The following is a 24,940-nucleotide window of genomic DNA, read 5'->3' as shown; positions in this document are numbered from 1 at the left end:
TCTAAAGCTTTTGACCGGTAGTGTGTGTTGCATAGTAACAAGAAAATCCATGCTTCCATATGTTCACAGAGGAAACTGCATCAGCCTGAGCTCTCATCGGCACCACTTAAAACGACAGTTTTTTCTTTAACAACCAAGTAAACCTGTGTGTGCGTGAGTGAGCTGCTGTTGTTACCAAGAGATGTAATTATGTGCAAACATTCCCACGTGACTGCAGGAGGATTCTACATCTCTAAAGCAACACTTCAGATGTTGTTTTGCGTTTCTGACCTTCAGATAGATTTCTCTAACAGAAAAAAAAAAGCAAGCGACTTCTGGTTTCAAATGTCTCTGTGCAAGAACACAAATGCAGATGAGCTGTACTGATATTTAGAAGGCTTGGATTTGTTCACTAGAGCTGCAATGAGTAATCAATTAGTTGTCAACCGCTAAATGAATCACCAGCTATTCTGACAATTGATGAATTGGTTTGAGTCAAAATCTTCATCAGCTTCTTAAATTTGACTTTTTTTTTTCGTATCTCTGTGATATTAAACCTAAAGACATCACGTCTAAGGACGTCACATTAGAATTTGGGATACAGTGAGCAACATTTTCTGCCATTTCATAAAGCAAACAACTAATCAGTTAATCAAGAAAACAATCAATAGAGTAATCAACAATGAAAATCATCTTCATACATGGATTTACTTCCATCTCGGCTAGTTAAAGCTGCTTAGAAGTGAGCTTTGTGCCGTGTTTTCTGTAAGTAAGTAAGTAAATTTTATTTATATAGCACCTTTCACAGACAGAGAGCCACAAAGTGCTTCACAGCATGAATAAAAACAACAATTAAATACACATAAATAGTCAACACTAAAAATAAGATCATAACAGCCCCAAAAACTAAGCAAAAGCTTGAGCAAACAAGAAGGTTTTAAGTTGTGTTTTAAAAGCGTCAACAGACGCAACTGAGCGGAGAGAGAGCGGGAGATCATTCCAAAGCCTGGGAGCAACAGCCTGGTATGATCGGGCTCCTCTGGTCTTAAACCGAGTACGTGGCACCTTTAACAGATTCTGATCCACAGACCTTAAAGCCCTCGCAGGGGAGTAAGGCTGAAGCAGGTCACAAATATAAGAAGGAGCTGTGTCAAAGACTGTGTGCGACCTCAGTAAATGTTTTCTAAATGTGTGATTCCAGACCAGCCTGGTGGAAAAACACGTGGAGCGCATCCTGAGCCTGGAGTCGGCTCTGAGGCAGAGAGACAACTCCCTGCAGAAACTCAACATGCAGCTGCACAGCAAAGACATGCAGTATCTGCAGCTGCACGCCGGCCCAGACACACACAGTAAGGGACTTACTCAGCATGTCTATCTATGAATCTGTATACCAGATGAAGAGGTGACACATGTTTACACCACAATACCACCAGTTGACTCTGGTTCCTTACAAGTGTTGCTGCAATGGAATTATATGCCTCTTGTTGGACTCTGACTTAAAGGTCTCATACAGAGAAAATTCCTCTTTGCTGCGTTTTATGGTTGTTACAAACTCGGAGCTGTAACATAAAAGGTGTTCAATCACAGAGGTAGGGAGTGTTTTCTTCCTGAAAGGGGCGGGAACAGCAGCAGTTTGTTGGTTTTCAGAGGTGAGAGGATTTTTTCATCTCAACTATAAGTTCAAACCTATGAATGTCCTCCAGAACACACTGATTATTATATGAATTAATAGCTCAAAGTAAAGTTAAGCTGATGTAAAGTTAAGCTACGGTTAAGTTTAGGTTAAGTTAAGGTAAAGTTACACTAAGCTAAGGTAAAGTTAAGTTAACGTAAGTTAAGGTAAAGTTAGACTAAGCTAAGGTAAAGTTAAGTTAAAGCAAGTTAAGGTAAAGTTAGACTAAGCTAAGGTAAAGTTAAGTTAAAGCAAGTTAAGGTAAAGTTAGACTAAGCTAAGGTAAATTTAAGTTAAAGCAAGTTAAGGTAAAGTTAGACTAAGCTAAGGTAAATTTAAGTTAAAGTAAGTTAAAAGTAAAGTTAGACTAAGCTAAGGTAAAGTTAAGTTAAAGCAAGTTAAGGTAAAGTTAGACTAAGCTAAGGTAAAGTTAAGTTAAAGCAAGTTAAGGTAAAGTTAGACTAAGCTAAGGTAAAGTTAAGTTAAAGCAAGTTAAGGTAAAGTTAGACTAAGCTAAGGTAAAGTTAAGTTAAAGCAAGTTAAGGTAAAGTTAGACTAAGCTAAGGTAAATTTAAGTTAAAGTAAGTTAAAAGTAAAGTTAGACTAAGCTAAGGTAAAGTTAAGTTAAAGCAAGTTAAGGTAAAGTTAGACTAAGCTAAGGTAAAGTTAAGTTAAAGCAAGTTAAGGTAAAGTTAGACTAAGCTAAGGTAAAGTTAAGTTAAAGCAAGTTAAGGTAAAGTTAGACTAAGCTAAGGTAAAGTTAAGTTAAAGAAAATTTAAGGTAAAGTTAAGATAAGTTACAGTTAAATTTAAGTTAAGGTTAAATTAAGTTAGGTAAGGTGAAGCAAAGTTAAGTTACGTCAATTTTAGGTAAGGTAAAGTTAAGGTACTGTTAAGTTAAGATTGACTTAAGGTAAAGTTAGACTAAGTTAAGGTAAAGTTATGTTAAGGTACAGTTAAGGTAAATTTAAGTGAAGTTAAAGTAAGGTAAAGTTAAGGTAAAGTTAAGGTAAAAATATTTTAAGGTAAAGTTAAAGTTAAGGTAGAGTTAGGTTAAAGTAAGGTTAAGTTAAATTAAAGTTAAGGACAAGTTAGGTTAAGGTAGGGTTAAGTTGAGGTTAAAGTTAGGCTAAATTGACCTAAAGTTAGGTTAAGCTAAAATTAAGGTAAAGTACAACTTAAGTTAAGGTAACCCTTTGATAGACAGTGTTGGTCAGTAGATTGGATCTGGGTCACTTTTGACTCATGCTGTGCATCAAAGGATTAAGTACACAATATAATAAGTTACAATAAGATAAGACAAGCCTTTATTAGTCCTCCAACGGAGGAATGTGCAGCAATACAGCAGCAAATAATAAGATAAATGTTATTGTACATAAGTACTAGTAATCTAAAAATAACCATTGTAACCGTAATTATTGCACATATCAGTGGTAATGCGCAGATGTTTTTGATGTAATAGTAATAATAATAATAATAATAACAGTAATAATTTATGATCCCACCACTGATAGCAGCCATCAGAAACAGAAACACAAACTAGTTCTGTTCAAGCATCACAAAGGCTGATTAACTGAGGAGTGGAACAAAGTCTGAATAGATTTCATTGTCAGGCCTCCACACAGATTCTCTGTTAGTCGCTGCTCATCTCTGCTTTACTTTCATCACAGCCAACACTCAGCCTTTTAGCTGATGTCTGTTTCTACCTCCTGAGGACATTTTGTTCAAAAACAGACCTGTAATCTATCCGGTAATTTGAAATCTTGCCTTGAAAAACATTTGAAGAGGAGTGATTGGTTCTGTAAGTCCGTGGATTAATGTGCATCATTCCGCCTGTTGCTTCCATCTGCAGCACCAAATGATCTCCACTGACTTACCAAATGCTTGATAACATTTGCTTATTACAATGCAAATTCATTCCGGTGTTAGAAAAATGTACAGCAGTTTCATCAGGTCACAGAAGCATGCGAATAAATCACTCTGAATTTAGGTTTTTTTTATAAAGCTGAACAGTCAGACTGCAGGCTGCAGATAGAACACACCGTCCACTGCAGGTTCTGTTAACTTTCAGATGTTCTAGAGTGATGCTAAACTCTGGCCTGTGCATCAACGTGGGCGGCTAGAACAGAGAAGAAATGTGTCACCGCCACCTCAACAGACGCATCTCCTCATAGTATACCTTGATGAGGAGGAGGAGGCGTCAAACCGTCTCCTGCACTAAAAACAGGCTGCTTTTTGTTGCTTCATTTGGAGCTTGCAGGCTGTTGATTCATGCTCGCTGCACTCCATCTTACACTTTCTATTCTTCTTACGAATTAATTTTAACTTGCTGCAATTGTTATGACTACAACAACCTGCTGCTCTCTAAAATGATCTCCAACGTGCACCTTTTTATTCTTAACCAGCTAAATTTTAACCTTATGCCATTTTTAGACGTCCGCTACATCATTTTAGTTTTCACTGTTTAAATTTTAAATGCTTGTACCGATGAGGATAATTTTTGTATGCAGGAACTTAGGGAAATGACATTAAACCCCATATAAGTTTAAGTTTAAATGTAGGATTAAGCTTAGGTTTAAGTTGAGGTTTAGGAGTTAAGTTACGTTACATTCAGTTATGATGAGTTCATTAAAGGAATCTTGAATTAGTACACGTTTTTTCATTTAACTATGTATGCAAGAACTTAGGAAAATGACAGTGAACCACATATATAAGCCTAAGTTTAGGTTTTATTTAAGTGTAGGTTTAAGTTTAGGAGTTAAGTTAGGTTACGCTAAGTTATGTTCAGTCACAATAAGTTCATTAAAGAAATTTTGAATCATGCATTCAGGAAAATGACATTAAACCACAGAAGTTTAATTTTAGGTTCACTTTTAAATTTAGTTTTAAGTTTGGGTTTAAGTTTATGTTTAGGGTTACTTTATGTATGCAGACACTTTGGAAAATTACATTAAACCACATATTTAAGTCCAAGTTTAGGTTTTATTTTAAGTGTAGGTTTAAGTTTAGGTTTAAGTGTAAGTTTAGGAGTTAAGTTAGGTTACATTCAGTTACGAAAGGTTCAATACAGGAATCTTGAGTCAATACACATTATTCGTTTTTTGTTTTGCTTTGTATGCAGACATTTAGGAAAATGACATTAAACCACATTTAAGTTTAGGTTTAGGAGTTAGGCTAAATCAGGTTGAGTTACATTAGGTTACAACAAGTTCATTATGAGGAGGAATTTTGAATCAAGACACATTTTTTCGTTTTACTATGTATGCAGACACTGAGGAAAATGACACTGAATCACATAAAAGTTTAATTTTACTTTGAAGTTTGGGTTTAGGTTCAGTAGTAGAGTTAGGTTAAGTTATGAGAAATTCTTCTATGGAATCCATCCATCCATCCTCTATACAGCGCTTTATCCTCACTAGGGTTGTGCGGGGTGCTGGAGTCTATGCCAGCTGACTCGGGTGAAGGCAGGGGACACCCTGGACAGGTCACCAGTCTGTCACAGGGCTACATATACAGACACACAATCACACTCACATTCACACCTACGGACAATTTAGAGTAACCAATATTTCCAATATTTCCACAGTCCAATATTTTTGGACTGTGGGAGGAAGCCGGAGTACCCAGAGAAAACCCACGCATGCACAGGGAGAACATGCAAACTCCATCAGAAAGATCCCAGGGATCTTCTTGCTGCAAGGCGAAAGTGCTAACCACTCTACCACTTGTCGTTCAGTATAGCCTTCTTTAACCCTTGCCTCAGGTTAAATCAGGACCAGCTCTCCGTTTAAAGGGTTAGATTCTATCTGCCTATTAGTATTCCACCTAACAGGTTTCAGCAGAATAATTAAGCTGGTGTCGAGGAATACTCGCCTAGGTCCTAACTGTCTTCTTCCAAACGTCTTACCCCTCTTACTCCAATAAATACTCTCTTACTAAGCAGCCCTCCTAAGTAGTAGAATTGATTTATTGAACACGTTTGTTAACGACAGCTTTCCTCTTAAAACTGTGGCACTTGTTGATATTCCTAGGTTTGTTTTAGAGGTTTGGAAAACTAACCTCAGGGGTAATGTTTAAATAACTAGTTGGATTAAAGTAACCTTTAAGAACCATTAGATTTAATGCACACAATCAACTTAACTTTTTACCACTATGCAGAATAGGTGAATCATAATCATTTCATTAGACTTCTCTTTAAATGCAATATAGCGTTTTATTAAGCAATTATTAGCAGGGGCACAGCATTATTCATGATTAAACAATTTAATTATTTCTGATTATTTCTAACTTAACTAAATTAAACTAAGCTGAGCGTACCTAAGAATCTTCTCTAATTAGTAAATTTAGGAGAGAGAGCGAACAGCGTGGCCACTACCGTATCACTCGGTCTTGTCCTGCATCTAGTTGAACTCCTCCGTGGACCAGCAGACTCGGTACGAAGTCTTCTTTGTGGGTGGAGGGTGTTCTTCATAGGCAGGGGGAGTGGAGAGGTCCCGATAGCCAATCGTTGGTCTGGCAGTTATCTTTAGTAGCAGCTGGAACACAAGTGTGGGCGTCTCAGCTGTCTTCTCAGTCGGATGGTGGTGGTGGAAAGCCCCCGTCTCATCAGGCTGTGGTGGGTCACTGGGTCCTCCAGCCCCTGGAGTGGAGCAGCCCTCTGCTGCTGCCTCCTGTGCCTCTCTGGATGCCATGGGTGCTTGCCTCTCTTCATCTGTTTGGAAAACTGCAGACCTCTCAGGACTCTCCGTCTGGCAGAGTGTGGTCTTCGCTTGTTGAACAAAGTTAGAACAACTTTGCTTCCAACGATGTTCTCAGCGATCTCTGGAGCCTAAGTCCTGCGTTGTCTTCACGTCTCTTGGGCAAAAGGGTCCGGTGTCGACTCTTCAGAACTTTGGCGATGCTCTCCGGCAGCTCCGGCGAGCAGCATCTCTCCCCTCCGGGGGAGAACTCCGAATTCAGTGTCTGTGTCTCTGGGTTTTATACCCTAGTTCGACTTCAGCTTAGCACATACACATTTCTACACACAATTCTAACTAATAGGTACGCCCAGGTAATTAATTCATAGGTTTAAGACACAACCTTCTTCCTATCACGCATACATCATTCTTTCCATCTTTTCTGTTAACACATCCACTTGTTACACACACTTCAGTTGTCATGACAATGTAGGCCTGAGCCCATCCTGTCATCCTGTGGAAACTCCAAGTTCCTCATTTCTGAGGAGACTTCTGCTTTTCCCATCCTGTCTGCATACAGCTCAGAACAGCACAGATTACTTCCATTCAAAACTCACTTAGTTACACTGAATCACTTCTTTAAATCATTTTTCTTAGCATGATCAAATAACTTATTTTAAATCATTCTCTTCTATAGCAATCATCATTTCCAGAATATATATCAGCCTATTAAAATCATTCTTGCATCAAGCATAAGCATAATCATGTGGTTAACTTATATAGTTTCTCATTTTAACTTTTCATTGGTTTGCTTAAAGCTTTTATTTAGGTGGTGGTTGCTCCTAGGATCTCAAATAACTAGGCCCCACTTGACACCCTCTCCTTGAGATCACAGGTAGCTAACACCAGGTCATTTTAAAAGATACTCATCATCCTCTGGAGCAGACAGGTCAACCACGTCACCCAGCTGTGTCCATGCATCGTCTTCAGTGGTGACGGTCACTTCCCCAGCGATCTGCAACAGTTCAGATGTGTCCTCACAGCCGCCGATGACTTGCATCTCTTTTTCCATCATCTGACAGGATTCTGTTTTCAGCATCATCCAGTTTCTTCAGGGCTCTGCCTGCCCAGAGCCTCGTTGTATTTCTCTGCATAGTAACCACCCCTTTAACGTTGGCTACTCCGATGAAGGGTGGTAAGCCTTGTGTGCTCGTAGCCATGGTTTTTGATTCCTGGTTTTCTCTAGTCTGGAACTGGCTTAAGCTGCTCCACTCCTTGGATTCCTCCTCTCTTTAGCAAAACTGTGTTGCTGTCTAAAATTTCTTTTATTATGTCAGGCTTCTCGTATTTGGCTTTCACCGCTGTGCCTGTGGGTGCGTCTCTGGCCTTCACCCACACTCGCTGTCCAACTTGGAATGGCACTTTAGGGCTTGGTGCTGCCATCTTATCTTCAGAGCCCCGCCCTATTTCTTCTGACACAAAGGGGCGTTGATTCAGCTCCTCGGAAGGGGAAGGCCTATCAGCTCGATGTCTGTCGTTCAGGGCCTTTCCTATTTCTAGGGTTTTAGTGCTCCATTCTTTGGAATTTGCATTCTTGCCTATCCAGTTCTTTACCAGCCCAATGGCTCGCTCGACCACTCCATTTGCTTGTGGCGTGTATGGAGGTGAATAAATCCTCATCACCCCATACTGTTGGCACCATGCATCCACCTTTGCATTCTTGAAGTGTGTCCCATTGTCTGTTCTCAATTCTTTGGGCACCCCTAGTATGCCACACGTCTGTTCCAACATGCTAACTACACTGTTGCCGTTAGCTTTCTTCACTGGTTTAGTAACCACATAGCCTGACATTGAATCAACTAGCACTAAAAGGTATTTCTCACCTCTTTTCCCTGTAACCCCCATTGGGCCGGCTACGTCCATGCAGATAGAACCCCAGGGAATAGTGCTCTTGATGGTGAGCCCGTCTACTCTTTGCCCTCGGCGTCCTGCGTTGTATCGACCACATACTTCACAGGCCCTCAGTACTTGTCGCACACGGCGCTCTGGAATCCAGAGTTGCAGCTTTTCCAGCTCCCTACGGGTAGGAAGTGTGCTCACATGGCCTAGCGCCTCATGTACGGCCCGCACCACTTCTTCCACGTACTTCTCTGGGACAATTTTTCCTTTAGGGGTTTGGTCCCATTCCTCGATCCCGACAAAGACGAATTTTCTCATCTGGACGAAACGATCCACTTCGTCGTTTCCCTTCCAGTGGGCCCCTTCTCTCGTATGGGCCCTCTGGTGCTTCAATTACTCATTTCCTTAGTGACAGCTGCCATCCTCTACAGCCGCTTCTCTGCCTCTGCAGCCGGGGTGCCTGCAGCTGATGTGGCCAACTCTATTTTTGGCCTTACTTCCTCATCTGCGTCTGAGCTCTCACCCTGCGATGCAGCGTGTCCTGTAACTCTCATTTCCTCATCTGTGTCTCTTGCAGACAGTTGCTCCATCCCTCTCCTACCAGTACAATCTGGATCTGGTACACCGGAGTGGAACCTGGGTGAAGCTCTGCGAAGCGGACTCTTACCACTTCACTGATCGTTGTTTACCCGGGCACTGGGGTTTTGGAAGATGAATCTTCTTCCTCTGATTCATCGGAGCCTCCGACTTTCGCGTCTTCTTGAACTGGCTCTTTTTTCTTTGGCAGGGACGAGTACATCTTTCTCTGGCTGGCTCTCAGCCATCGTCTTTGTCGTCTCGAGTTATCTGCTTCCTCAAAACCTCTCGTAGGACCGTTGAGCAGGGATGAGTGCAGACTCCGTCTGGCTGCTCCGCGGTGCCTCTTTCCTGGGGTGCGCTGGCCCAAGGTCACTGCGGCTTCTTCTAGCCTGCGGTTCTCACTGTACCTCCCGTCAGGCGTGATGATCCCGAGTCTCTCTATCGGCTGATCACCCGTGCTGTGGATCCTCGGTCAGAAGGTCTCGTCTTCTCCTTCCCCGATCTCCGCAGCGTGGACCCTCGGTCAGAAGAGATTGGCCCTCTCTTCCCCAGTTTCCACTGAAAGGTTCTGGCGGTTGATTCTAGGTGTCGGTGCCGGACTCTCAGAATCTTCTTTTGGACACTTTTTCTTCACTCGTGCCCACCCAGGGACGCCATGTCGTTCAGTATAGCCTTCTTTAACCCTTGCCTCAGGTTAAATCAGGACCAGCTCTCCGTTTAAAGGGTTAGATTCTATCTGCCTATTAGTATTCCACCTAACAGGTTTCAGCAGAATAATTAAGCTGGTGTCGAGGAATACTCGCCTAGGTCCTAACTGTCTTCTTCCAAACGTCTTACCCCTCTTACTCCAATAAATACTCTCTTACTAAGCAGCCCTCCTAAGTAGTAGAATTGATTTATTGAACACGTTTGTTAACGACAGCTTTCCTCTTAAAACTGTGGCACTTGTTGATATTCCTAGGTTTGTTTTAGAGGTTTGGAAAACTAACCTCAGGGGTAATGTTTAAATAACTAGTTGGATTAAAGTAACCTTTAAGAACCATTAGATTTAATGCACACAATCAACTTAACTTTTTACCACTATGCAGAATAGGTGAATCATAATCATTTCATTAGACTTCTCTTTAAATGCAATATAGCGTTTTATTAAGCAATTATTAGCAGGGGCACAGCATTATTCATGATTAAACAATTTAATTATTTCTGATTATTTCTAACTTAACTAAATTAAACTAAGCTGAGCGTACCTAAGAATCTTCTCTAATTAGTAAATTTAGGAGAGAGAGCGAACAGCGTGGCCACTACCGTATCACTCGGTCTTGTCCTGCATCTAGTTGAACTCCTCCGTGGACCAGCAGACTCGGTACGAAGTCTTCTTTGTGGGTGGAGGGTGTTCTTCATAGGCAGGGGGAGTGGAGAGGTCCCGATAGCCAATCGTTGGTCTGGCAGTTATCTTTAGTAGCAGCTGGAACACAAGTGTGGGCGTCTCAGCTGTCTTCTCAGTCGGATGGTGGTGGTGGAAAGCCCCCGTCTCATCAGGCTGTGGTGGGTCACTGGGTCCTCCAGCCCCTGGAGTGGAGCAGCCCTCTGCTGCTGCCTCCTGTGCCTCTCTGGATGCCATGGGTGCTTGCCTCTCTTCATCTGTTTGGAAAACTGCAGACCTCTCAGGACTCTCCGTCTGGCAGAGTGTGGTCTTCGCTTGTTGAACAAAGTTAGAACAACTTTGCTTCCAACGATGTTCTCAGCGATCTCTGGAGCCTAAGTCCTGCGTTGTCTTCACGTCTCTTGGGCAAAAGGGTCCGGTGTCGACTCTTCAGAACTTTGGCGATGCTCTCCGGCAGCTCCGGCGAGCAGCATCTCTCCCCTCCGGGGGAGAACTCCGAATTCAGTGTCTGTGTCTCTGGGTTTTATACCCTAGTTCGACTTCAGCTTAGCACATACACATTTCTACACACAATTCTAACTAATAGGTACGCCCAGGTAATTAATTCATAGGTTTAAGACACAACCTTCTTCCTATCACGCATACATCATTCTTTCCATCTTTTCTGTTAACACATCCACTTGTTACACACACTTCAGTTGTCATGACAATGTAGGCCTGAGCCCATCCTGTCATCCTGTGGAAACTCCAAGTTCCTCATTTCTGAGGAGACTTCTGCTTTTCCCATCCTGTCTGCATACAGCTCAGAACAGCACAGATTACTTCCATTCAAAACTCACTTAGTTACACTGAATCACTTCTTTAAATCATTTTTCTTAGCATGATCAAATAACTTATTTTAAATCATTCTCTTCTATAGCAATCATCATTTCCAGAATATATATCAGCCTATTAAAATCATTCTTGCATCAAGCATAAGCATAATCATGTGGTTAACTTATATAGTTTCTCATTTTAACTTTTCATTGGTTTGCTTAAAGCTTTTATTTAGGTGGTGGTTGCTCCTAGGATCTCAAATAACTAGGCCCCACTTGACACACTGTGCAGCCCTTTTCTATGGAATCTTGAATCTAAATTCCTTTAATAGTAAAGCAGCCCACTTGATTCAACAATTAAGATTCATGACTTTAAAGGAATCTTGATTCGTCAAGATTTATGACGGTAAAGAACGTAGACTCGTGAACTCTTGAATGAGGACAAACATCTCGTAGTGCTGCTCATGCTGCACCTGTGACTACACGAGTGTTTCTGGTGAGGAGGCAGGAGGGCTTCGGAGGAACGGTGATGCTGCAGCGTCTTCTGCCTCAATGACTGTGTGAGCGGAGCTGAATCACTCACATGCCCACACAGATCACATCACCCAGGTACACGCTGAAAGATGCTGCCCTTGGTAGAAGTCGGCTCTTCGGCTCATCTATTGTTCAGCAGCCGTGTATGGAAGAATGCTGCATTAGTCAGGAGGAACAGCAATAAAAAGTGCTCTGTCTCTTGGTGTTTTCCCTCCTCCAGTGCTGGACTGTCCGGCCCTGACCCTCCAGAGCTCCCGCAGCCTGGACGCCCTCTCCGACCTGAAGCTGCAGCGGCTGGAGGCGGAGCTTGAGGGGGCGCGGCACGAAGCCCAGGGGGCGTGTCAGCGCGAGGAGGAGCTGAAGGCGGAGTGTGAGAGGCTGAAGGACGAGATGAGACAGCTGCAGAACAGCCAGAGGGAGAGGGTCAGTGTGGGGGATCTGTACTGCCTCTACGGGGGCAGTTTGGGGACAATTTACACAGAAAATAGCAAACAGGAAAACTTTCCCATGACTCTGTATATGGTTTGTTTTCTCAAGTCATTTTTCAGCTTCCACTGGTTCCTGTGAACCATCAGTACAGCATCATATCCATGAAGTTCTGCTTTAATTGCCTCAGATCGACTTTTTTCCCCCCAAAGCCTGTATTATTTAGTGCCGAGTTGAACATTTTGTTGCTTTTACAAAAATCTGAGATTTCTCATCTAAATAATTCATTGGACGTCAACATGAAGCGGATTTTACAAGTCGGATTCTCTCAGTTGCCCCCATACAATATGAATGTGGCATTAGGCAAACTTTGGACAGGATGTGAATTTAGACACCACAGATCGATTTACCAAAGCAACCTCAACACACCACAAAAAGAGGAATCTACCTCATGAATTAAATCCACCAAAAAATAGATTTTGCTGTATTTGGGTCAGAAAGTTACACAGCATTCCCATTTAATCTGCATTTACAGTAGTTTTGATCAAAACAAAGAGTTAACGAAGAAGGAAAATGTTCTTATTTGTGTTGCTGCTGAGAATTTTAAGGAAAGGTCCACTTCTCTCTCATGTTTTCTGTATTAAATATGAAATTATTGCCCAATATCTGGTTAGCAACAGATAAAAACAAGTAAAATCACAGAAAAAATAGATTCATTCGCATGTTAACCTGAAAAGAAAAACAGGCCATCGAGATTTAAATATTTAGAAATGGCAATTCATTCTTATACAACATTTGACTGTAAAATCTGACTATTGTTTGCTGTGTTTAAATCTACAGAAATCCTTCTTCAATTATTTGGTGTTGCTATCTGAAAAAAATTCTAATTTTTTTTTATAAAAGTAAGAAATCATTTGTTTTGTTTTACAGCATGTGACAGTAAAATCACAGTTTTACTGTTTAAATTTGCTAAAAACACAAATATTACAGATATTTCCATTATGTTCACTTAGTTTTTAGCATATATTTGTCTCTTGTATATTTTAATTTTTTTATGAATTTATTTTTACAGCGTACAACAATTATTATAAACAATTAAATTAATCACCAGGTATTTTTTTTAACTGTAGATTATAGACTATAACAGAGCTTTATATATAGATTATTTGGCTTGAATGCATTTTTAAGTTATAACTCTGATTCCAGCTTTTTAAATTTTAATCTTTCCTGTTGTTTTAACACCTGAACTCTATATCTTTGGGTTGAAGATGTCACTGTAGCAGAAATATGATGTTAAAAATGGGAAAAAAAACATCGGAGGAGTCATGAAAGTCACATTTTTTAGCACATATTAACCGAAAAAACCTAAATTGACAATGAAAATATCAGCTAGTGACATTTTTTAAACCACATGCAGCTGCATGTCACAAAAATAAAATGACAGAAAACAAAACATACTTCTGAATTTAAAATACTTGGTTGTAAAAGTTCAAGTTATCTTTGTTTAACTGTCACAATTGATTGAGCAGATATAACAAGTTGTACGACAAAAACAGAAATATAGTTCGATAGCCTGATCCCAGTACAATAGTAGAGTAGAAAATATAAATATGAGTTTATTTTTATTTTTTCAAATACGGACATATTTTTAATTTTTGGGTCCCACTTTGTAGGCTGGAGGAACAGAGTGAACCCTTACCTTAATTGTAATATTTTGGCATTAAATTCATACTTGTTGGAAGGATTTATTATTAAAAAAGTCTGGCTTAAATGTTAGTTTAATTTAATCTCAGAAATGACTACTAAAATTTGACAGTACTATTTACAATATCCAAAGTTCCTGATATAAAAGTTTCATGCAAATGAAAGCTGGTCGAGCAGCAGGCCCCTGAACTGCGATGGAATGAACTTATATTACATGGAGGTACACAGTCAAACATAGAGTGGTTGCATCATAATTATCAATGACTTTCTCCTGTTTTTATCTCAAACACCTTTTCCCCAACGGTGTAACCTTCAAACATGTCGTCTCGATCGGCTCTCGCTGTCAGATTTTGTCCAATATTCCGCTGGCACCTGCATGCTAATCTAATTTCACGCTCTACTTCTACAGGAAATGACTTCTCCGTGCAAGCAGTGCGATGTGGAGTGGATAAAGAAGGTGGGAGACGAGCAGTAAGTGACCACGGCGGATCTGTAGGATGGATGGATGGATGGATGGATGGACTGAGAGGTAGTTATGTAAGGAAGCAGAGGTATCGGTCGATTGATGAAGCAACAATAAGTGATGAGAGAGCTGCAGCTGTTCATCTGAGGCTCTCCTCTCCTGCTGCGATGACCTCCAGGGGCCTCATTAGAAAGCTTCCATCGCTGGGCCAACCGGGTGTTTGTTCACAAACGCTGAACTCTCCTTTGTGTGCATTTAGCTCTGTTTTTTCTGTTAAACGTGTGCATATTTGGAGGAGGTTATCCTGGGCAGCAGGGGGCAGCGTTAGCACAGACTAGGACGCCTTCCTCTGCATTTCCTCATTTCTCTGCATTAGTCGGACCCTTAATGAGGCGTTTAGTCGCCTATAAGTACACGACTGTTGAAAAGCTTGGGGTCGCTTAGAAATGTCCTTAGTTTTGACCGAACTGTAGGTCAACTTGAAGGCATTATGAGCAACTGGAACTCCTACAGAGCAACTTCAACTAATATGGAGCAACTTTAAATAATTTAGAGCAACTATGACTCATTTTTGAGCAGCTTTAACTCATTTAGACCAACTTTAAATAATATAGAGCAACTTTAACTCCTTTAGAACAACTTTCACTTCTATAGGGCAACTTGAACTCATTGTTAAGCAACTGTAACTCATGTAGAGCAACTTTAACAAACACAGAGCAACTGTAACTCCTTTAGAGCAACTTTAACTAATATAGAACAACTTTAGCTTATTTTTGAGCAACTTTAACTAATATCGAGCAACTTTAATATGAAACAACTTCAAATAATATAGAGCAACTTTAACTCTTTCAGAGCTATTTATCTATTATAGAGCAATTTTGCCGAATTTAGAGCAAATTTAACCGATATAGAGCAACTTTAACTATGAATAAACATGGATAAAAGTGTCAGTTTTCATGTAAAATGTCAAATTGTCTGGGTGACCCCAAACTTTTGAATGGTAGTGTAGGTCAAATTTAACTAATATAGCGCAACTTTGACTAATATAGAGCAATTTTTACTAATGTATAGCAACTTTGGCTAATATGGAGCAACTTTAAATCCTTTAGAGCAACTTTAATTCATGTACGCTACCATTCAAAAGTTTGGGGTCTTTTTTTTCAATGAAGATAATATTAAATGAATCAGAAATCCAGTCTTGTTAATGTGCTAAATGACTGTTCTAGCTGGAAACAGCTGATTTTTAATGGAATATCTCCATAGGGGTACAGAGGAACATTTCCAGCAACCATCACTCCTGTGTTCTAATGCTACATTGTGTTAGCTAATGGTGCTGAAAGGCTCATTGATGATTAGAAAACCCTTGTGCAGTTATGCTAGCACATGGATAAAAGTGGGAGTTTTAATGGAAAACATGAAATTGTCTGGGTGACCCCAGACTTTTGGCTGGTAGCGTGTGTGGATTCTTGCCTTTCTTTCTCCTCTCCTACACTGACTATCAGAGCATCCAAACTGCTGCGTTTCCATTGTGTTTACAAGGAAACTTAAGCATCTTATTTTCTCGTCATATTTGCCCCCAGCGTTGCATGTTTACAAGGCGGCACAGGTAATATAAAAAGATCAAACCGCAGCAGGTCGGGCAAGAGACGCCCACGGCTGTGAAACCCCAGAAGTGTTTCAATGGGGAGAAAACTGAAAGTAAACGGCGAAGCAGCGAAGAGGAGAGAGGTTGAGCGTTTTTAGTTTCGACTGAGCGTGTGGTGGAAGCCCACTGTTTTTTCCAGACCTTGGTCACCTTTTGGTTTTACTCAACAATATCACAAACTCCCACTGAAAAGTTCTACTCTGTTTCCTGGTGCTTTTTCTTGTAATTGGGCCCATTTAGTGTAAATTGCACAGATTGATATAGAGGATTTTGCATGTAAAGGGGAGAATAAAACACAGAGGAGTCGGTTTGTTAGTGTGTCTGTGATGTTTCTGAAGCTTCTCCACTTCGCTCGCATTGCAAATGAGTGAAAAAAAGCAAGAAAAACTCAAAATCCATCTTCCAACAGCTCAAATAAGTCAATTTAATCTTCTGTTATTTACAGAATGTTCTTGTTTCTGTGCCGTTTTGAGGGTTTTTTTTTTTCATTATTACTTATCTTGTTTTCAAAAAGGCAAATCCACAGTGACTTATAATTGCATTTGTGGACTTTCGTTTGCCTCACTCATAGCTGAATATACGTGAACGGGTTGCCCTCGCCGACCACAAGCCACGCAGCTGTAGACGCGAGCAGATCCCCCGCCATGAGCCCAGACATTTCTACACACAGAGAGAGACTGACTAATGTCTGTTCAGCTTTCAGAAACTGAGAGCTGTTTCCAATAAATCACAACAGCTCTTGTTAGAAATTACAACAAATTCTGCCTCAAATTCGCTTTAGTGTCGACCGATTTTACATTTTAATTGACAGTTAAAAAGTAAAACGCCCTTTCAGTCAAATCATCCATTCCAGCACAAAATGTGATTGTATATTCCATGTAAGTTGAGTGAATAACATGTCTTAAAAGAGTTCATTTTACTCAATTTATTTCGCTTTGTTGTCTGGGGGTCGCTTGAGTTTGAGAGAAGTAAAGGGGTCCAAACTTCAAAATTTTACACTGTCCTGTTTAAAACTTATAATGAGAGCACAATAAACTTCTGCTACTACAACCTGCCGTTTAAAAATACTATCATCCACATCATTTCAGGTAGGTTTTGTATGATTGTGCGTTATGTAAGCACAGAAGGTGGTGATATCCAGAAAAGATGATCATTAAACAGCATGTGATCAGCCACAAAACGCCAGGCATTTATTGACATGCTACTCTTCAAGCTCTTTTTCTCAATTAAAAACACGCCACAGAAGTACTCCAGGAGCTCAGACTCATCCTCCTGGCATCCGTCTATCTATCTGCCTTGAACCCGACTTTACTCGAGGAGATGCTCGGCGTTACTGCAGCTTGGCGTGAGGAACAGTTTGACACCTTTCTGTGCTGCACAAATGCAGAGGTGAACGTGTGATGGAGTTTGGACTGCAGAGTGTGAAAAGCCCCCCACCGCAAACCCGCTGGCTGTTCGACACCTGCCTCCTTCTCAGGGTCCAAAATATTCCATTTCTTCTAAACAACGACCATCTTTATTTCCCACCACGCAGCGGCAGATTAGAACATAACCGCCACTTCACACAGCAAGCAGTGGGTCCAGGTGTTAGTCACCCCCAGACCCTCCCCAGAAGGCCGCGTCTATAATGTGAGCAGCCCTGAAAGCCATTTATTACTGTGCTGAGTGTTAGCTAACAAAGAGAAGGTCAGATCCCAGAGGCAGGCAGTGGTGACAGCTCTCTTTCTTTAAAAGCGTCTCATCAGATCAGAGGTCAGATTTCAGCCCACACTCATCTCCCACACACACATATACAGCTCACATACTGTACTCCGGTACCTGATCGATTCACTCTCGCACAAAGCCTTCATCAATGCTGCTCTCCGGCATTCACACCCCACCTACGCACTGTAGTGTACATTTGTACAGTATGTTCACACACATACTCGAGCCTGAAGAGAAAGAAAGAGGAAACAAAAGAAAAGCGGTGCAAAATGGCTTGCAGCTTAAATGTGGTCAGTGTTTTTAGGCGAAAAAGGGAAGGTGCAGGTGTGGCAGAGAGGTGTTGCACTCTGACCCGGGCCTGCCGCGAAGACTGTCAAAGCACTGCAGCAAAATAGAGAAAGACGTGTGAAAAGGAAGAGGGCCGTCAATCTAAAACTGTCGAGTAAACTGTGTGCACGTCTGCAGTTAGAAAGAAAAGAGCCACCTGAGAGCAGCGAGGGGAAACAATCGGGTGAATTTTACGGCCGCTTTGCTGATATCAGTGTTATAGAGCAGTTATAGCTGCTCTGCATGCTCCACCCACCATGCCAGTAAGTAAATGATTGTTATTTTCCTACCGCTGCATGCATTAGTGTGCAGCTTTTTATCCAAAGCCGCGTATAGTTTGTGCATTTCGAGCACCGGCGGCCTTGAATCATGTTTGTAGCAGCTTCCACCACAAAGCAGTGAGAGAAGGGGCTGAGGTGGGGTTTACTGCCCCCGGTCTGCATGTGAGTCATAGCAGGAGGCTGGAAAACTAGGTGGGCCACGAGCAAATAGCAGCTAACCAGTGGAAGCTATGACTTATTCTCAGTTTATTTGAAATTAGGAGCTTCTCTGAAATAACCATTTTGCAGTTAAAACCATGCGAGGAAGCAGCACCGTGTTGTTTTTGCATCTTTGCACCTATCAGTCAAATGGACAGGGGGGAAAATAAGAAGAATGTGCTGAGATTAGTGCAAAAACACGCCGTGTTTCAACACCAAGTGGGAAGACTCAATTAAGTTTGAGCGCGGGTGTGCCGGGGAACATATTTTTAATTTGACGCTGGGTTTTATTTGCTGTGTAGGCAGGATACATAAGTGTTTATCTCTTTTTTCTCTCTTAGAGCAGCAGTGGAAGTTCAATCCCCAGGATATGCAGACGTGTTGTTTGCACTTTTATTTTTTATCTGTCACGATCTGTATGGAGGAACGAGCCGAGTCAAATTCTCATCAACGGCTGGGTTAAATTGGGTATCAGAGCTGCTTTATCAGATGTGAGACGGGCAACAATCGAGCAGTCGGGCACAGAAAGCGTTTTCTGCTTCCCAGAATCTCTCCGTTTATCTTTAGTGACAGGTGCTCGAGAGGTTTTTTTCTTGAAACCTTAGGGGAGAAGTGATGCATGCATGTGTTGCATTTTAAAGCTATTACTTCTTTTATAAGACTAATAATAATAATAATAATGTTGCTTTCTTGCTTTGCAGTGCATGAGAAATGACTCAGGGGTTAATAGGTCATCTCAGCAGATTTCCAGGTAGACTTTCTTGAACTATTATTCAAATCTACAGCCGCCGGTGCTGCAATGACTCAATTTCAGATCAAGACTGAGGAGTTTATAAAAATTGATAAGACATGCGAGATAAGCAGTCTGTTATCAGATTTGAGGGCTGCTCTCACAGGCACTGACTAACTCCTGAAGTCATCACATCTCAGGCATCAGATCGATGTTCACAGATGCACAAAGTGTGAAGAGATTAATGCTTATATCCACTTGCATCATGCTCGTCTCACACGGATTTATACTGCAGGATTCAGATGCGTTTTTTAAGCTAATGAGCTGAGACAAAGTCAGCCCGTTGCCATGGTTAAAAGACACAGAAGCCTGCGAGCCAGCCGTCATTGTTTACGGTTCTGGAAATAGAGTTGCTCTGTCAGTGCGGCCCCTGAGAGAGTCATGACACATCTTGCATGAAATGGTGTGATTTTATGCACTTCAATTATGCGCCGTGACATGCAATCTAAAAATATAAGCCCATAAAGCCTCTCAATTAGCTGCCCTGATTTTGTGTCGGCGCGGCTGAACTCGTTCAGCTTAAAGACGAGACGAAGACGTGTTTGTGAAGCTGCACTTTCATACGTAACGGAGGGTGAGCGGTGTGCATTTTGACAGAGATTAGTCAGAGATTACAGCGTTTGTACAATCGTGTCGCTGTAATACGTTCACACTCTGCCAGCGTTGTAGTGATCTCCAATAACAGTGGTTATGATAATTACATAACTGCCTCTCTGTCTTCATCCAGGGTGAATCTGGCTCTGGCCTACACCGAGTTAACGGAGGAGCTGGGACGCCTCCAAGCGCTGAGCTCCAAGCAGACGGAGATCCTGAGGAAAGCCACGCAGGAGCAGGCCAGTCCAGGTTAGCAAGCTACAGCAGCCACGGAAACAATGCTCAGAAAGTCAAAGCGAGCTGTGTTGTCAATACTTCCACATGTGCAGTCCATGCAGAGAAACTGAAATGTTTCTCAGAGTCCTACACTGTAAAACAAGAAAAACAGTCCTCCTCCAAGGCTGCTCATTCCCCCATGTGGTGTCGTCAGAAATAAAGCATTGATTTATTAGTTATTGATGATCAGAAATCACGGCAACACAGAATGTGTCCATTTGATATAGATGTACCCACACACAAAAGAATTATTTTATTTGCATAGCACCTTTAAGAACATTCACAAAGTGTTTTGACAGGTAGAAAATAAAAAATGTCAAAAATGTACAGAATGGATAGCTAGTTCAAAGCTGGTTAAAAAGACGACATCACACAAGGGGGTTAAGAGAGTAGTTGAAGAGAAAAAAGACAGAAATAGATGAAGATTAGGAGGTTAGGAAGAGGGACAACAAGCAGTGAAAATTTTAAAAGCGATAAAAGAGAAATTTAGTTGAAGGTGAGTCTATAAAAGTGGGCTTTAAGAAGTTATTTTAAAGACATCCTTGTGCCATTTCTGACCTTCCCTGAAAAATTCGGTCAAATCCGTGAGTCCGTGTTTTTGAGTAATGTTGCAGACAGACAGACTAACAGATGGACAAACGCCCGCCGATCGTCACATATCCTCGTCGCATTCCTTGGCGGAGTAAAAATGAAAAATACGAACAAAAAAAAGAAATACAGTGGCGTGTGTGCACAAGAATAATGCACAAAAACCCACATCAAGATCATCTGAGTCCTTTAGAGGCTGAGGAAATGCTTAGTTCCTTTACTTGTGTAAAAATTGCGCATTTTGAAAAATAATAAGCAAAAAGTCCTGCATTCATAATGTCACTAAAATCACACAAATGCACTAAAAGATCATCGATTCAGAGAAATGGCCCTGTGGACATTAAACATGTTATCATTGAATTAAAGGCTTAAATACACTTTTAGAGTTGTTGGTGGAACAGGCACAGCTTCAGTCTTTTTGTAGTTTAATCTCATATTTGAGGTTTTTCCTGCATTAAAAGTATTTTTGTCACATCCCCTGTAGAGGTTTTATGCTCCACCTAAAGAGATTTTAACTCTCAGAAAAGAAAAATTAACAAAGAATGACAAGAACTGAGAATAACATTTAAAAAAATATATAATTTAAACTAGTTTTGTTAATTAAAATGCCATTTATTCAAGTAAAAGAGACATTTTGGTGTAGAAAATGCTCGAAAACAACAGGACAATGCTTAGATTTGTCACTGTCTTTACTGTATTTAGACTGATCGTGCTCATTGCCACGCAGGGCTGCATCATCCGAGGCCCATTCTGAAACAGGAAAAACCCTGATATATATATATATATATATATATATATATATATATAGATGAAGCAACTTGTACCAAGTAAATATAGACATCATGTATAAATATTGGAGAAAAAAATGCAATGAAGTGAATTAGAAGTACTGAAAAGGAACATAAAAAGTGAAATACATAAGGATGTATGTGAGGAAGTTGCACTTTTTTTAACTGCTGTATTTGAGCAAATGTACTTTCCAGGATTGAGATATTTGCTATAAGTCACAACTTTGGTGCACAATAAATTTACACACAATCCACTATAAATTTAACATAATTGTAATCTTTTTTTTGTTTTTGTTAAATCACATCTCACAAATAAAACACGGCTGATGCATTACGTCTGAAACACTTTCGCCTGTGCGATTCAGATTTTTAAAAAAACGAACGGCTGGTTGTGATTTGCCGCTACCGTTTTCTCACTTTAAAAAGTAAAGATAGCAACTAGCAGACATGTTGTAGAGTAAAACTTAGACGTGCTAAACAGTAGCAACACCTTTCTCTTCCTGCGCAAAATGTGCTCACACACACACACACACGTCTGTACCACAAACCAGAAGGTGGACTATTTTCAAGACAAACTCAAAAATAATGTCACAAATCTCAGATGGTAGGTGCGCTTTTTTTTGTTTGTTTTATTTCTTTTAAATTAGGGGAAGACAACAGAAAACCCCCCCAAAAGCGTATGCGACTTTTCCCTGAAGTCGCATTAATATAGAAAATGCGACTTGAATGGCACTTCTGCTTAATTAGCTGCATGATATGATTGCCTCTCAGCTATCTTTAACCATAAACAAATACTTTTTGTGAATCGTTGAAATATTCTGGGAAGTGGGAATTTGCGCAGAGCCATTGAAATAAACTCTCCTGGGTGTTGTGCTGTGAAATGAATAGTCCCGTTTGACTGTTTCCTCCTCATTCGGAGAGCGCTTAAGAGCACAAACACCCCCTCCCTTTTAACACCTCAGTCAACCAGCCAAAAAAGAAAAAAAAAAAAGATGTTTCTTCTTTGTAATGGGAAGTGGAGCTGAAGTGGTGACTGACTGACTCATCAGCATATCTTGCAATTACAGGAAACACTACAACTGTACTTGTGCAGATAAATCTTTTCATGAAAACATAGAGGAACAGAATTTGCATTTCTATTAACCGAATATCGTCGCAAACATCTAAAGACGGGTTCGTTTTATTAGGACAAAAAACTGCCAGAAATGCCCTCGGATAGAATGCATATTAGCTGCCTTTATGCCAAACAACAAGAGAACAAATGACGTGCCAGTGGGAGCAGCACTGATCTCTGATGAGAATGTCGTATTTGAGCATAACAAAAGTGGTGAATCAGTGACATTTTCTGCTCATTGTGTTTGAAATGTTGCCACACAAATTCAAATCGTGTATCCCGTTATATGCTAGATGGCCAAATGTGTGTGGACACTTGAACAAATGACATGCACGAAGACTAAAACGATCTTTATTCCACTGGATTTTGGGTCCTGGCTGCAGGTTTTTGCATTGAATAGCATTAGGGAAGTGGATGACTGATGTTAGTTGACACATATGGTCATCTGAAAGGTGTTGAATGGGATAAAAGTCATGAATCTGGCCCGTTCTGAGTCCCTTTAACCAACATTTCAGGCTTCAGTCTATAAAAGTGACACATTCATGTGTATATTCATGTTTATCACAGTTTCATTCAGACAAACCAAAGATAGTGATAGAAAGAGCCACAGTGTGTGTGTATTTTCTGTAAATAATGCATAATATTGCACTAACAAATACAAGACAAAGTGTGATGCTGCAGGTATAGGGGCAATCTGTCTTACAGTCTGCAGTGCACCACAATGGTACACAATTTTCACACACTTATATATGACATGAAATAAAATAAACTAAAAAAAATATAAAAATCATATTCAGTCATAGACAGAAGAGGTGATAAAATAAAAAAACTGCCGAACACAATAGGAATCTGAAAATAGCTCCACTTTAAATAAATTGGTAAATAAGAACTTTAGAAAACGGGCCGCCGTTTATCAGTGGAGGTATTTTCTCCAAAAATCTGAAACTGAAATGCTTACTGGTCAGTGTTTTGAGAAATGTTATGATGAAAAATGTTGGTTTGTTTTTCCTGTGTGTTTCCGCAGTCCAGCGTCACTCTCCCATCCACCACCAGCGTCACTCTCCGGTATCTCAGCGCCACTCGCCCATCTCCCAGCGCCACTCTCCGGTCCCTCCACCTCCACACCACTCCCCGATCCCACAGCGACGCTCCCCGGTGCTGCAGCGCCTCTCCCCAGACATGCACCGCCGCTCGCCCCTGCTGGATGTCAACGACGGACCGGCCTCCTACTCCTGCCGGCCGCCCACCCAGCACCTGAGGGCCAGCTTCCAGGGCCGGCGCAGCTACTCCGAGGTCGCCGACCCCTCGGCCTACCAGTGTCCGCCTCGCTTCTCCCTGGATCCCGTCTCCACCCTGCCCAAGCCTCGGCCCTACGTAGATGGCTATTCAAAGCAACAGCCCCAGCTGGTGGGCCCTCCTCACTGTGGACTGCAGCACAGAGCGTCCCCGTCTCCACATCAAGGCGGTGCAGGAAGCGACGGGGGCCTCGGGGACAGCTCCATGCGCCACTCCAGGGAGATGCCGTTTCCTCTGTCGGAGGTGGCACACCTTCATTTCGAGCCGCCTCCTCCTTCCACGCCGGCCCCCCAGCCCCCGCAGTCCTCCGAGGATGAGGAGGAGTGGGCGTGTCCTCATCCCATCAGCCCTCCCAGAACGCTGGGAGTGCTCTCTGCAGCGGTGCCCAGCAACATCATGAGGGGTCCAGCGTCCTGCTCAGCCTTTCCCATCCCTCAGAGGCCGAATACTCTCAGCTGCCACCCACAGCCGGGGTACATGTCAGCGGAGCACGCTCAGTCCTGGCCTTCCATCAACGTGAGTTATAAAGCCTTTAACTACACCCGAGTTCCTCTTAAAGAATTAAATGACAGCAGTAAAATGTTTTCAAAAGGCAAACAGTAGCTGCATCCAAAATCATCCACTCACTCCATACTCACAATCTGGGGACCACTATTTAGTTAACTATATAGGGAACTACGTAGAAAACTATACAGGGGACTATGTAGGAAATTATGTAGGGAACTATGTAGGAAGCCATAGAGTGAACTATGTAGTGAACTAAGAGGTGAACTATGTAGGAAGCTATGTAATGAAGTATGTCAGGAACTATGTTGGGAGCTATGTCGTGAACCAAATAGTGACCTATGTAGTGAATTAAGTAGTGAACTATGCAGGAAACTATGTAGTGAACAAAGCAGTCAACTATGTAGGGAACTATGCCGATAACCACATAATGAACTATATTGTGCACTATGTAGGGAACTATGTAGGGAACCATGCAGTGGGTACCTCAGCAAAGCAATATTTCTGACACTACTCGAGCTACTATTGCGTCGCTCGCTAGCTGTGATTTGTGCTGTTGCAGCATCGTGCAAACACATCAGATTCACAGTTTATTACATGGATAAGAAACAGGTAAAATCAAGTTCAACAACATAATCTTCCATCAACAATACTTCCATTTTAATAATAATTTTTCGTGCTCTCCTTTTCCTTCGTGCAATACA

General features: G+C 41.4%; 1 protein-coding gene across 1 annotated transcript in view; it reads left to right on the top strand.

Annotated features, from left to right (window-relative positions):
- The window catches only part of tbkbp1 (TBK1 binding protein 1), a 115,301-nt gene that overhangs the window by 79,103 nt on the left and 11,258 nt on the right, over positions 1-24,940 (top strand). Inside the window, exons 5-9 of the mRNA XM_022194570.2 lie at positions 1,181-1,328; positions 11,759-11,961; positions 14,078-14,139; positions 19,804-19,919; positions 23,461-24,248. Coding sequence (XP_022050262.2) covers positions 1,181-1,328; positions 11,759-11,961; positions 14,078-14,139; positions 19,804-19,919; positions 23,461-24,248 — 1,317 coding nt within the window. The remainder of the gene's footprint in view (positions 1-1,180; positions 1,329-11,758; positions 11,962-14,077; positions 14,140-19,803; positions 19,920-23,460; positions 24,249-24,940) is intronic.

The sequence above is a fragment of the Acanthochromis polyacanthus genome, chromosome 19 (genome assembly GCF_021347895.1).
Source record: "Acanthochromis polyacanthus isolate Apoly-LR-REF ecotype Palm Island chromosome 19, KAUST_Apoly_ChrSc, whole genome shotgun sequence".
Lineage (NCBI taxonomy): Eukaryota > Metazoa > Chordata > Actinopteri > Pomacentridae > Acanthochromis > Acanthochromis polyacanthus.
Note: the sequence above shows the minus strand (reverse complement) of the source record. Positions and strands in the feature narration are given on the sequence as shown.